General features: G+C 52.4%; 1 protein-coding gene across 3 annotated transcripts in view; it reads left to right on the top strand.

Annotated features, from left to right (window-relative positions):
* RGS9 (regulator of G protein signaling 9) overlaps nt 1-10,942 on the top strand; it is a 91,598-nt gene extending 80,656 nt beyond the window's left edge. For 2 of the 3 annotated variants that reach the window (XM_077460667.1, XM_077460666.1), the window contains exons 18-19: nt 1,037-1,548; nt 7,912-10,942. In XM_077460667.1, coding sequence (XP_077316793.1) covers nt 1,037-1,548; nt 7,912-8,065 — 666 coding nt within the window. In that variant the 3' untranslated portion in view covers nt 8,066-10,942. Of the gene's footprint in view, nt 1-1,036; nt 1,549-4,512; nt 4,615-7,911 lie in introns of all 3 variants that reach the window. The other variant, XM_077460668.1, reaches the window with a different exon arrangement.
* The last annotated feature ends 1,094 nt before the right edge of the window (nt 10,943-12,036 follow it).

Genomic DNA, 12,036 nt, shown 5'->3' with positions numbered 1-12,036 from the left:
GCGGTATAGCCGCCCTGCCCCACTGATTTCAATGGGTAGGAGGGGTGTACACACCGCTCCTTCACCGCTCCAAAGATGCTGCTAGCGAGACCTTTTTTAGCGTCCTGCCAGCGCACCGCTCCCTCGGGACTTTCGCATTGGAGACACAGCAGCGGCTTTTTCAGGGAGCTTTGCAGGCGCTATTTTTACCAATGTAGCGCCTGCAAAGTGCCCCGGTGTGAAAGGGGTCTTAGCTATATTCTTCTCCGTTGTATCTATTTATATTGGTGATGACTCCGCCCTCTCCATGACATCACTGTCTTTTCTGTTATTCTTATATTCTTCACGGTTATCTGAATTTATATTAGTGATGACTCCCCTTTTCTATGACATCACTGTCTGTTCTGTTACAGTTATATTCTTCTCTGTTATATGTATTTATATTGGCGGTGACTCCGCCCCCTCCATGACATCACTGTCTTTTCTGTTATTCTTATATTCTTCTCTGTTATATGTATTTATATTGGCGGGGACTCCGCCCTCTCCATGACATCACTGTCTTTTCTGTTATTCTTATATTCTTCTCTGTTATATGTATTTATATTGGCGGTGACTCCGCCTTCTGCATGACATCACTGTCTTCTTTATTTCCTTTTACAATTATATTCTTCCCCAATTTTATGTATTGTATTAGCGGTGACTCCGCCCTCTCCATGACATCACTGTCTTTTCTGTTACATTTATATTCTTTTCTGTTGTATGTATTTCTATTGATGGTGGCTCCGCCCTTGCCATGACATCGCTGTCTTCTTTTTTTTTCCTGTTACATTTTGTATTCTTCTTCAGTTTTATGTATTTTATTAGCAGTGACTCCTCCCTCTCTATGACCTCACTGTCTTCACGTTCAATAAACACGTTCCGTTTTGCGTTCTTGTCTTCCGTCATTTCTGTTCGCACACTGTATGTGTGAAATGTGTTCTGTTGTCTGTGTGAGTGAATGCTCCTGTAGGGGGCGCTCCTAGTTCCCCTAGTGATATCCTCTGCTCTCTCCTTACAGCTCTGCCATTACACGGCTCCCATCCCCCACCTGACCGTCTACACGGGTACCTGCGCTCCTCCATCCCCCACCAGCCCCTTCCTGTCCTGCCGCCCTACAGTGGAGCTCTCCAGTCCCTCCCCCGCGCACATTGCCCTGCCCAACTCTGCTGTCTGCCCCTCCCCCATCAGCGTAGCTATAGAGAGCACGCCGGGCATGGAGAGGAAATGGGAGGCCAACGGGGCCGGCGACTCGGACTACCAGTTTTCGTCTTCCACCGACAACACGGAGGCGTCGTTCAGGTCGGAGTCTGAGACGGGCGGGAACCACCATCTCTCCGTCCCGGTGGAGATCAAGGCCGTGCCAAAATCCAAAGTCACCCTGTCCTTCAGCAAGCTCCTGAAGAGGGGGTGCTCCAGCTCGCCCGTCTTCGCCACCCTTTCCCCCAAGTGCCCGGCGGTGAACCACGGCAAAGTGCAGCCGCTCAACGAACTGGAGCAGCAGCTGCAGCAGACGTCCAGGAAGGTGACCAAGTAAGTAGACTGGGGTGGGGGAGAGTTCACCAAGGACAGCCTTTTATTCGTTACAGTGGGTGCCTTTTTATAAAAGAATTAAATAAAATAAAAATATTCAGAGCGATTCATCCCGCGAAAACTGAATGTACATATAGGGGCAAAATCGAATGTTACTGGGCTGTTTTCTTTCCAGGTTCAATGTTAATTGTCCAGAAAGAGTCAATAGGGAAGATGTCACAATTTCACCACTAGATGGAGCTGAGGATCAGTATTGATTTCCTGTGATCCTTTTCTCCATCTAGTGGCCATAATGTAGTATAGACATGTGCGTTTCGTTTCGGTCTCAATTCAAATTCGGACACATTTTTGGTTATTCCTTCTGTAAGAAAACACATTTCTTAGAGAACGAATATATGAAATAAAATGAAACTAATTCCATTTTTTTTTCTAAACAATTTGAATTTTGGGGGACCCCACGCCATTTTTTTTTTTTTTTGGAAGTTTATTATTTTATTTTGGTGCAGGTTCCCCTTAAAATCATACCAAGGGCCTGGTATGGATTTTGGGGGGGACGGGGGGACGCAGTTTTTTTTTTCTGAATTTATTTATTATTATTTTAAAATGTTATAATAACATTTTATAATAATACAATTCCTATTATTATTATTATACAGGATTTATATAGAATTATTATTATTTATTTATTCGTTACATTTCAGCTCGCGGTAGGGAAGCATGCCGACAACTGATGAGTCCTTGGTTGTGAAGGATGCAGCGACTGCCTTCCCGGCATGTTCCTTAACCAGCTATTCTTCACACAGAATTCAAATTGGTCGATTCATTTTTTTGACCGATCCAAATTCGAGTTGATCCGAAAATTTTGAATTTGTTAAAAAAAAACAAAAAAAAAAAAACAAACAAAAAATGAAACGTATTCCGAAATGAACCAATTAAAGGAAAATGAGTAACCTCGTGAATCTGTCGCGAATGAAACAAAACACATTTTTCCATTCTGCATTTATCCAATTGTCACTCTTTTTGTGTGAATAACTTTTGACCTGTAGAGGAAATATAAAGAAAACATTCGATTTTTGCCCAGTACTAGTGTACTAGCAGTTTCACTGGATTACACTCTCACCTACCTATTCAGGGTGGAGTGACCATGTCTTCTGATACTCCACCCCCCCCCAACAATTACTATTAATGCCCACTCCCTCCATAGTTCAGGATGTATACCTTGTAGGGGGCGCATTCCTTGTTGGGGGTGCACCCCCACTCTGCCCATTGAGCCTGTCTCTTTAACAAGTCATTGAATGCGTATAGAAATACTATAAATACCTAAATCGGTCTTCATATGAGCTTCCCCCCTCACTTCCTGTCCTGGTGACTCCTTGTATGTCACTGTGTTGTAGGGTGTCACCCAGACAGGAAGTAAATGAAATGTCTAGTTTTTACCAATCACCATGAATGTTGGTATTGTCACAGACTTCGTATGACGTGTTCAGGTAGAGGATATTCCCAGGTGGGATTTGATTCCCAATTAATAAAGAAGCTCTACCCAGAAGGAGAGGTGTGGGTGGGGTTTGATCCCTATTTACTGAAGCTCTACCCAGGAGGAGAGGAGTAGGTGGAGTTTAATCCCCATTTAATAAAGAAGCTCTATCCAGGAGGAAAGGCATAGGCAGGGTTTGATCCTCATTTAATGAAGAAGCTCCTCCCAGGATGAGGCGTAGCTGGGATTTGAGCCCCATTTAATGAAGACGCTCCACCCAGGAGGAGAGGGATAGGCGGTGTTTGATCCAGATATACATGAAGCTCCACCCAGGAGGAGGGGCGTAGGTGGGGTTTGATCCAGATATACATGAAGCTCCACCCAGGAGGAGGGGCGTAGGTGGGGTTTGATCCAGATGTACATGAAGCTCCACCCAGGAGGAGAGACATAGGTGGGGTTTGATCCCCACTTAATAAAGCAGCTCCACCCAGGAGGAGAGACATAGGTGGGGTTTGATCCCCACTTAATAAAGCAGCTCCACCCAGGAGGAGAGGGGTAGGCGGTGTTTTATCCAGATTTAAGTGAAGCTCCACCCAAGAGGAGAGGCGTAGGTGGGATTTGATATCCATTCAATGAAGAAGCTCCACGCAGAAGGAGAGGTGTAGGTGGGGTTTGAACCCCATTTAATAAAGAAGCTCCACCCAGAAGGAGAGAGGCAAGCGGTGTTTGACGCAGATTTAATGAAGCTCCACCCAGGAGGAGAGGCGTAGGTGGGAATTGATCTCAATTTAATTAAGAAGCTCCATGTAGGAGAGGTGTACATAGGGTTTGATCCCCATTTAATAAGCTCCACCCAGGAGGAGAGGGGTAGGCGGTGTTTGATCCAAATTTAAATGAAGCTCCACCCAGGAGGGGAGGCGTAGGTGGGGTTTGATCTCCATTAAATGAAGAAGCTCCACCCAGGAGGAGAGGCGTAGGTGGGGTTTGATCTCCATTAAATGAAGAAGCTCCACCCAGGAGGAGAGGCGTAGGTGGGGTTTGATCTCCATTTAATGAACAAGCTCCACCCAAGAGAGGTGCTTGACGTGGGGGGGGGGGGGGGTGTGGATGTAATGATGATGATGAGAATATTTTCCATAATTTCAGATTGGCTCGGGTTCATTTCAATAATAATTTCAATATTCATTATTTTATTGAATTTAATATTTCATTATTCGATTCATTTTTTTTTTTTTTGAATTTCAGTTTCAATTTTTTTTATTATCTGAACGTTATTTGCCATCTAAGTATAGTGGAGCTATATAAAAGGACCTATTATGCTGCATGTAGTCCTAGTGGGTGTGGCTTTGTCACCATTTTATTGGTTCGGCTATTTTCAGTCCTTAGTGACACCTTGTGTCCAATTTGTGAATTGCATTTCTCTGTCTGTTGGCTGATCATTGCTTGGCATTGTTATCTCAGCATGCTTGTTTGTCTTCACATGTCCTCAGAAAAGTCCCCCGTCTTCTGCATGCATGCGTCCAGTTTGTATTGTGTCCGCATTCATCCGCCATCGGTTAATCCTCACTGCATGATCCGCTCAGCTATGGACGGTAAGACGCCATCTTTGCATCTAACCAAGGGTTAAAGTAGACTTGTTGCCTTCCTGAGGCCGCCTGACTGTCATGGTTATCCTCACTTTGGTACTTGGAGTCATTGACCCGAGATAAGCATGCAGATCAGGAACATCAGAGGAAAGACGTTCTCTGTGTACTTGTCAATGACTCAAATTGCTGAATCTGCAGGATCCACATGATGGCTCATCAATGGTCATTAACAACAACTTTCATGTATCCTTTTTGTCCAGTCCCTTCACATTATAGGTGGGCTGCATCAAGGACCATAGCAAGTCGTGAGAGCTGAGGGAAGAGGGAGAGGGGCTGACCTGTCCCGACCCAGCCTGGCTTTTTCTGTTACAGGCCGGCCTGGCTCGTTTTTGTCTTTGTGCAGCCCACCCTCTCCTCTGTCCTGTCCCGGGCCGGCCTGGCCTGTTCTGTCCTGTCCCGGGCTGGCCTGTTTTGTCCTGTCCCGGGCTGGCCTGTTTTGTCCTGTCCCGGGCCGGCCTGGCCTGTTCTGTCCTGTCCTGTCCCAGGCTGGCCTGGCCTGTTCTGTCCTGTCCTGTCCCGGGCCGGCCTGTTCTGTCCTGTTCTGTCCTGTCCTGTCCCGGGCCGGCCTGTTCTGTCCTGTCCTGTCCCGGGCCGGCCTGTCCTGTCCCGGGCCGGCCTGTCCTGTCCTGTCCCGGGCCGGCCTGTCCTGTCCTGTCCCGGGCCGGCCTGTCCTGTCCTGTCCCGGGCCGGCCTGTCCTGTCCTGTCCCGGGCCGGCCTGTCCTGTCCTGTCCCGGGCCGGCCTGGCCTGTTCTGTCCTGTCCTGTCCCGGGCCGGCCTGCTCTGTCCTGTCCTGTCCCGGGCCGGCCTGTTCTGTCCTGTCCCGGGCCGGCCTGTTCTGTCCTGTCCCGGGCCGGCCTGTTCTGTCCTGTCACCGGGCCGGCCTGGCCTGTTCTGTCCTGTCACCGGGCCGGCCTGGCCTGTTCTGTCCTGTCCTGGGCCGGCCTGACTCGTTCTGTCCTGTCCTGGGCCGGCCTGACTCGTTCTATCCTTGCCCAGCCCATCTTGTCCTGTCCTGAGCTGGCCTGGCCAGTTCTGTCCTGGGCCGGCCTGGCCTGTCCTGTCCTGTCCTGGGCCGGCCTGGCCTGTCCTGTCCTGGGCCGGCCTGGCCTGTCCTGTCCTGGGCCGGCCTGGCCTGTGCTGTCCTGTCCTGGGCCGGCCTGGCCTGTCCTGTCCTGTCCTGGGCCGGCCTGGCCTGTTCTGTCCTGTCCTGGGCCGGCCTGGCCTGTTCTGTCCTGTCCTGGGCCGGCCTGGCCTGTTCTGTCCTGTCCTGGGCCGGCCTGGCCTGTTCTGTCCTGTCCTGGGCCGGCCTGGCCTGTTCTGTCCTGTCCTGGGCCGGCCTGACTCATTCTATCCTTGCCCAGCCCATTTTGTCCTGTCCTGGTCCGGCCTGGCGTGTCCTGTCCTGTCCTGTCCCGGGCTGGCCTGTCCTGTCCTGTCCCGGGCTGGCCTGTCCTGTCCTGTCCCGGGCTGGCCTGTCCTGTCCTGTCCCGGGCTGGCCTGTCCTGTCCTGTCCCGGGCTGGCCTGTCCTGTCCTGTCCCGGGCTGGCCTGTCCTGTCCTGCCCTGTCCCGGGCTGGCCTGTCCTGTCCCGGGCTGGCCTGGCCTGTTCTGTCCCGGGCTGGCCTGTTCTGTCCTGTCCTGTCCCGGGCTGGCCTGTTCTGTCCTGTCCTGTCCCGGGCTGGCCTGTTCTGTCCTGTCCCGGGCTGGCCTGTTCTGTCCTGTCCTGGGCCGGCCTGGCCTGTTCTGTCCTGTCCTGGGCCGGCCTGGCCTGTTCTGTTCTGTCCTGGGCCAGCCTGACTCATTCTATCCTTGCCCAGCCCATTTTGTCCTGTCCTGGTCCGGCCTGGCGTGTCCTGTCCTGTCCTGTCCCGGGCTGGCCTGGCTCATCCTGTCCTGTCCCAGCCTACTTTGTCCTGCCCAGCCTGTCTTGGCCCATCCTGTCCTGTCCTGGCCCAGCCTACCTTATCCTGTCCCGGGCCGGCCTAGCTCATCCTGTCTTGTCCCAGCCTACCTTGTCCTCACCAGGGCTTGCCTGGCTCCTCCTGTCCAGGCAGGGCTTATTCTATCCCGGGCCGGCCTGGCTCGTCTTGTCCAGGCCCAGCCCACCTTGTCCTGTCTCCATCTGGCCCGACTCCTGGCCTGGCTAAGCTTGGCCTGTCATTTCCTGGCTATCATTTTGATGCTGTAGCTTAATTTCCCTCTTGTCCCTGACCCAGAACCAGGTTGTAGCTAGGAACATCCAAGCTTCTGCTCTTCAGAAATCCGGCAGCATCAGACAGTATGAGATCCTTGGGCCCGGGGTATATACACTATATTACCAAAAGTATTGGGACGCCTGCCTTTACACACACATGAACTTTAACAACGTCTTAGTCCATAGGGGTTCAATATTGAGTTGGCCCTTTGCAGCTATAACAGGTTCAACTCTTCTGGGAAGGACGCCCACAAGGAGTTCTATTGGGTTGAGGTCAGGACTCTGTGCAGACCAGTAAAGTTCCTCCTCCCCAAACTCCCTCATCCATGTCTTTATGGACCTTGTTTTGTGCACTGGTCCAAACCATTTGGTGGAGGGGGGATTATGGTGTGCGGTGGGGGGGGATTATGGAGTGGGAGGAGGGGGGACTATGGTGTGCGGTTGCATTTCAGGGGTTGGGCTTGGCCCCTTAGTTCCAGTGAAGGGAACTCTTCCAAGACATTTTGGGCAATTTCATGCTCCCAACTTTGTGGGAACAGTTTGGGGACGGCCCCTTCCTGTCCCAACATGACTGCCCACCAGTGTACAAAGCAAGGTCCATAAAGACATGGATAAGCGAGTTTGGGGTGGAGGAACTTGACTGGCCTGCACAGAGTCCTGACCTCAACCCTGTAGAACACCTTTGGGATGAATTAGAGAGGAGACTGCGAGCCAGACCTTCTCATCCAACATCAGTGGCTGACCTCACAAATGCTCTTCTGGAAGAATGGTCAAACATTCCCATAGACACCCTCCTAAACCTTGTGGACGGCCTTCCCAGAAGAGGTGAAGCTGTTATATCTGCAAAGGGCCAACTCAATATTGAACCCTCCGGACTAAGACTGGGGGGGGGGCCATTAAAAGTCATGCGTGTGTAAAGGCAGGCGTCCCAATACTTCTGGGTATATAGTGTGTATTCCTCGATTCAGCCACCCCGGGCCTCGCAGGTGTTGTATGGAGGGGCCGCATTGCTCAGTAATTAGGAATAATTGGACTTTTCTGGGTTGCAGCTTCTTCCAGATAAAGGTGGACATCCCAGCGGAGAGTCGGATCTACCCCATTGACTCGGAGGAGGAGGAGGACAATCAGCTGGCCTGTAAGGACTCTGTGCAGGAAGTAATCTGCCCCTGGGAGCACATCATAGAAGAAGGTAAAGCTGGCTAGCGGCACGCTGCCTATGGACGCTCCCGGGAATGGGGCTCTTCTCATATACTGTGGCCAGGAGCCCCTCTAAGTGCATTAGGATCCGCTACCAACCGAGCGATCGCCTTCACCATTAACCAGATCACTGCCAGCGGGGGTGGGGGTGACCGGACCCCCCCTCAACCCTCCCCCGCCTTCTCACTCAAGCACAGCACTATTAGCCAAAAGCACCCAGAATCCTTTACAGCCAGGGGGCCCCTAGAGGCTCAGGGGCCCTCCCAGCGGTGAAGTGGTTCAGCATACCTGTAGCCGATACATTGTGTTCACAATATCACAGCGGTGGCCTCGAGTCCTCCGAGTGACTGCAGACTGGTTGGACGACGATGATGGAGGACAGTGCCATTCTCCCCCCCCCCCTCCCCCATACTCCACCTGGGGGTAAAGCTCTGCAGAAAGGGGCATCAGACTGAAGGGGGCGCCACACAGAAGAACCATGAACTCACATGGAGGGGGGAGGGGGGGATTTTGGGGCATTTCAGTAGCAATGTTATGTTATCCTCGCTTCTCTTCCCCGGGGGGTGGGGGGGGGGGGGGCATAAAACTCGCACCGTCATCAGCTGACATGGAGGTCTCACTCCCAACAGCAGGTTTTATTATTGTTACAGTTTGGAGATTGCAGCAGGAGGAGAGAGACTGCAGAGAGCTACAGAGGGGGAAATCTCACCAATGGAGTGCCAGAAAAACATTTGATGCCAGCGGGGGATTCACCCTTCCAGGATCTCTGTGGGGTTCTGCCTTATCTGCCAAAATATTGGAGATTCTGTTCAGCAAATCCTGTGATTCGCACACCCTGCCGCACAGTATAGACAGGTGGTAGTGTGACCATTCACAGCCTCTAGTACCTCAACTCCTCCCCCTCCAGCCTCTGGTACCTCAACTCCTCCCCCTCCAGCCTCTAGTACTTCAACTCCTCCCCCTCCAGCCTCTAGTACTTCAACTCCTCCCCCTCCAGCCTCTAGTACCTCAACTCCTCCCCCTCCAGCCTCTAGTACTTCAACTCCTCCCCCTCCAGCCTCTAGTACTTCAACTCCTCCCCCTCCAGCCTCTAGTACCTCAACTCCTCCCCCTCCAGCCTCTGGTACCTCAACTCCTCCCCCTCCAGCCTCTGGTACCTCCAACTCCTCCCCCTCCAGCCTCTAGTATTTCAACTCCTCCAGCCTCTAGTATTTCAGCCCCTCCCCCTCAAGCCTCTAGTATCTCAACTCCTCCCCCTCCAGCCTCTAGTACCTCAACTCCTCCCCCTCCAGCCTCTAGTACCTCAACTCCTCCCCCTCCAGCCTCTAGTACCTCAACTCCTCCCCCTCCAGCCTCTGGTACCTCAACTCCTCCCCCTCCAGCCTCTGGTACCTCAACTCCTCCCCCTCCAGCCTCTGGTACCTCAACACCTCCCCCTGCAGCCTCTGGTACCTCAACTCCTCTCCCTCCAGAATCTAGTATTTCAACTCCTACAGCCTCTAGTATTTCAGCTCCTCCCCCTCAAGCCTCTAGTACTTCAACTCCTCCCCCTCCAGCCTCTAGTATCTCAACTCCTCCCCCTCCAGCCTCTGGTACCTCAACTCCTCCCCCTCCAGCCTCTGGTACCTCAACTCCTCCCCCTCCAGCCTCTAGTACTTCAGCTCCTCCCCCTCCAGTCTCTAGTACTTCAACTCATCCCCCTCCAGCCTCTAGTACTTCAGCTCCTCCCCCTCCAGCCTCTAGTACCTCAACTCCTCCCCCTCCAGCCTCTAGTACTTCAGCTCCTCCCTCTCCAGTCTCTTGTACCTCAACTCCTCCCCCTCCAGCCTCTAGTATTTCAACTCCTCCAGCCTCTAGTATTTCAGCTCCTCCCCCTCCAGCCTCTAGTATCTCAACTCCTCCCCCTCTAGTACTTCAACTCATCCCCCTCCAGCCTCTAGTACTTCAGCTCCTCCCCCTCCAGTCTCTTGTACCTCAACTCCTCCCCCTCCTACCTCTAGTATTTCAACTCCTCCAGCCTCTAGTATTTCAGCTCCTCCCCCTCAAGCCTCTAGTATCTCAACTCCTCCCCCTCCAGCCTCTAGTATCTCAACTCCTCCCCTTCCAGCCCTTTGTACCTAAGCACCTCCCCCACAGACTTTATATCCATACTCCTCAAATACATAAACCCCTCCCCCTCTAGCCTCTAATACCTAGATGTCTCCCCCTATAACCACTAATACTTAAACCACTCCCCCTTCAGTACTTAAACTCCTCCTTCCAGTATCTAACCTGACCCCCCCCCCAGCCTCTCTCCCCCCCCCCTTCTTCAGCCCCCAGTGTGTGAAACATGTTTGGATGACAGCACTGTAGAATGCAGGAGATCCTGATTGGCTCTGTGGAGCATTTGGGGGGTGGTAATATAAATACAGATGTCAGGTAGGTGTAGTGCCAATCTTTGCGGGTACAATTGATGCTTTTTGGATATTTTATTTCTGATTTCACCAATTTTAGCCTTAATAAAATGTAGAGTCCTTCTAACCCCTCCCCTCGCAGGGAGGCCATTGTCCCGCAGGGGGGGGCCGCGTACCCTAATAGAGAAGACCAGTGTGAGCATTGCATGTCCCCCGTTAGGGATCCTCCACCTGAGACTCCTCCCCCTGGGTAAGCTCCACCCACCAGCGACTGGCACTTTGTTTCTTTTATGGGAGAAAGGGTGGTACTCCCCTCCGATGGCGATAAGACACCTTGCCCCTCCCCCACCTCCATGTAGCTGAGGCTGGCGGTCTGTAGCGGGAGGACTGCGTCTGATGTCTGTGCTGTGTGCCACGTTGTTGTAGCTCGGCCTCGTGTCCTGTCTGATGCCTTACTCTTCATGTCTCCGATTAAACAGCAATTTTGTGACTCATGGCTCTCCGTGTCCCTTTATTTCCTCCCATCGTTCTCCCGTGACTACGCGCTTTACCTGCTCTTCTTCACTCGCTTGCTGTTCCATATTTTCACGACGGGTTCAGGCTGCAGATAATGTACTCAGCACCCCCGCTGAACAGTTGCTGAGATAAAGTTCCAGGAGACCCAGGGAAGGGTGAGGTGCCCTCAAGATGGTTGAGTTGAGGGGATCCTTTGACAGGAGAAGGGGACCTGAGGAGTAGGGACCAAGGGAAGCAAGGAAGGGATCTGCAGAGCTGGAAACCTGTGTAGTGTGGGACCTTGGTAAGCCGGGCCCGGGGGAAGGGATCTGAGGGGTACAATACCCAGGGAAGGGAAGATGGGATGTAATGGAGGGGATCCCAGAATAGCAGAGGAGCCAATCGGAGGAAATCCTGAGGAGGTAAGAACATAGTGGGAGGGAGAATGGGATCCCAGAATAGCAGAGGGGCCAATTGGAGTGAATCTGGAGGAGGTAGGGACCTATTAGGGGGAAGAAGAGGATCCCAGAATAGCAGAGGGGCCAATCGTAGGGACTCCCGGGATGGTAGGAACCTAGTGGAGGTGAGAAGAGGACACCAGAATGGCAGAGGGGCTAATTAGAGGGAATCTCCAGGAGGTAGGAACCTAGTGGGAGGGAGAAGGAGATCCCTGAATGACAGAGGGGCCAATCAGAGGGAATCTCCAGGAGGTAGGAACCTATTGGGGGAAGTAGGGGATCCCAGAATGGCAGAGGGGCCAATCGGAGTTAAGAACCTAGTGGGAGGGAGAAGGAGATCCGTGAATGGCAGAGGGGCCAATCAGAGGTAATCCTGAGGAGGTAAGAACCTAGTGGGAGGGAGAAGGAGATCCCTGAATGGCAGAGGGGCCAATCAGAGGTAATCCTGAGGAGGTAAGAACCTAGTGGAGGGGAGAAGGGCGGAGGGTTGGAGCAGGGCAGCGTACATTCTATATAGCGGTATATGAGAGAATTTCACACCCCGGGTCTGTGTACTGCTCCATAGTAATCAACTGCCACCAGTTTGGGTCACCCAGATCAGTGTGAGGTGAGTGCTGATTGGTTGATATCG

The sequence above is a fragment of the Lithobates pipiens genome, unplaced genomic scaffold, assembly GCF_037356315.1.
Source record: "Lithobates pipiens isolate NorthernLeopardFrog02 unplaced genomic scaffold, aLitPip1_a1.2 Scaffold_28, whole genome shotgun sequence".
Taxonomy (NCBI): domain Eukaryota; kingdom Metazoa; phylum Chordata; class Amphibia; order Anura; family Ranidae; genus Lithobates; species Lithobates pipiens.
Note: the sequence above shows the minus strand (reverse complement) of the source record. Positions and strands in the feature narration are given on the sequence as shown.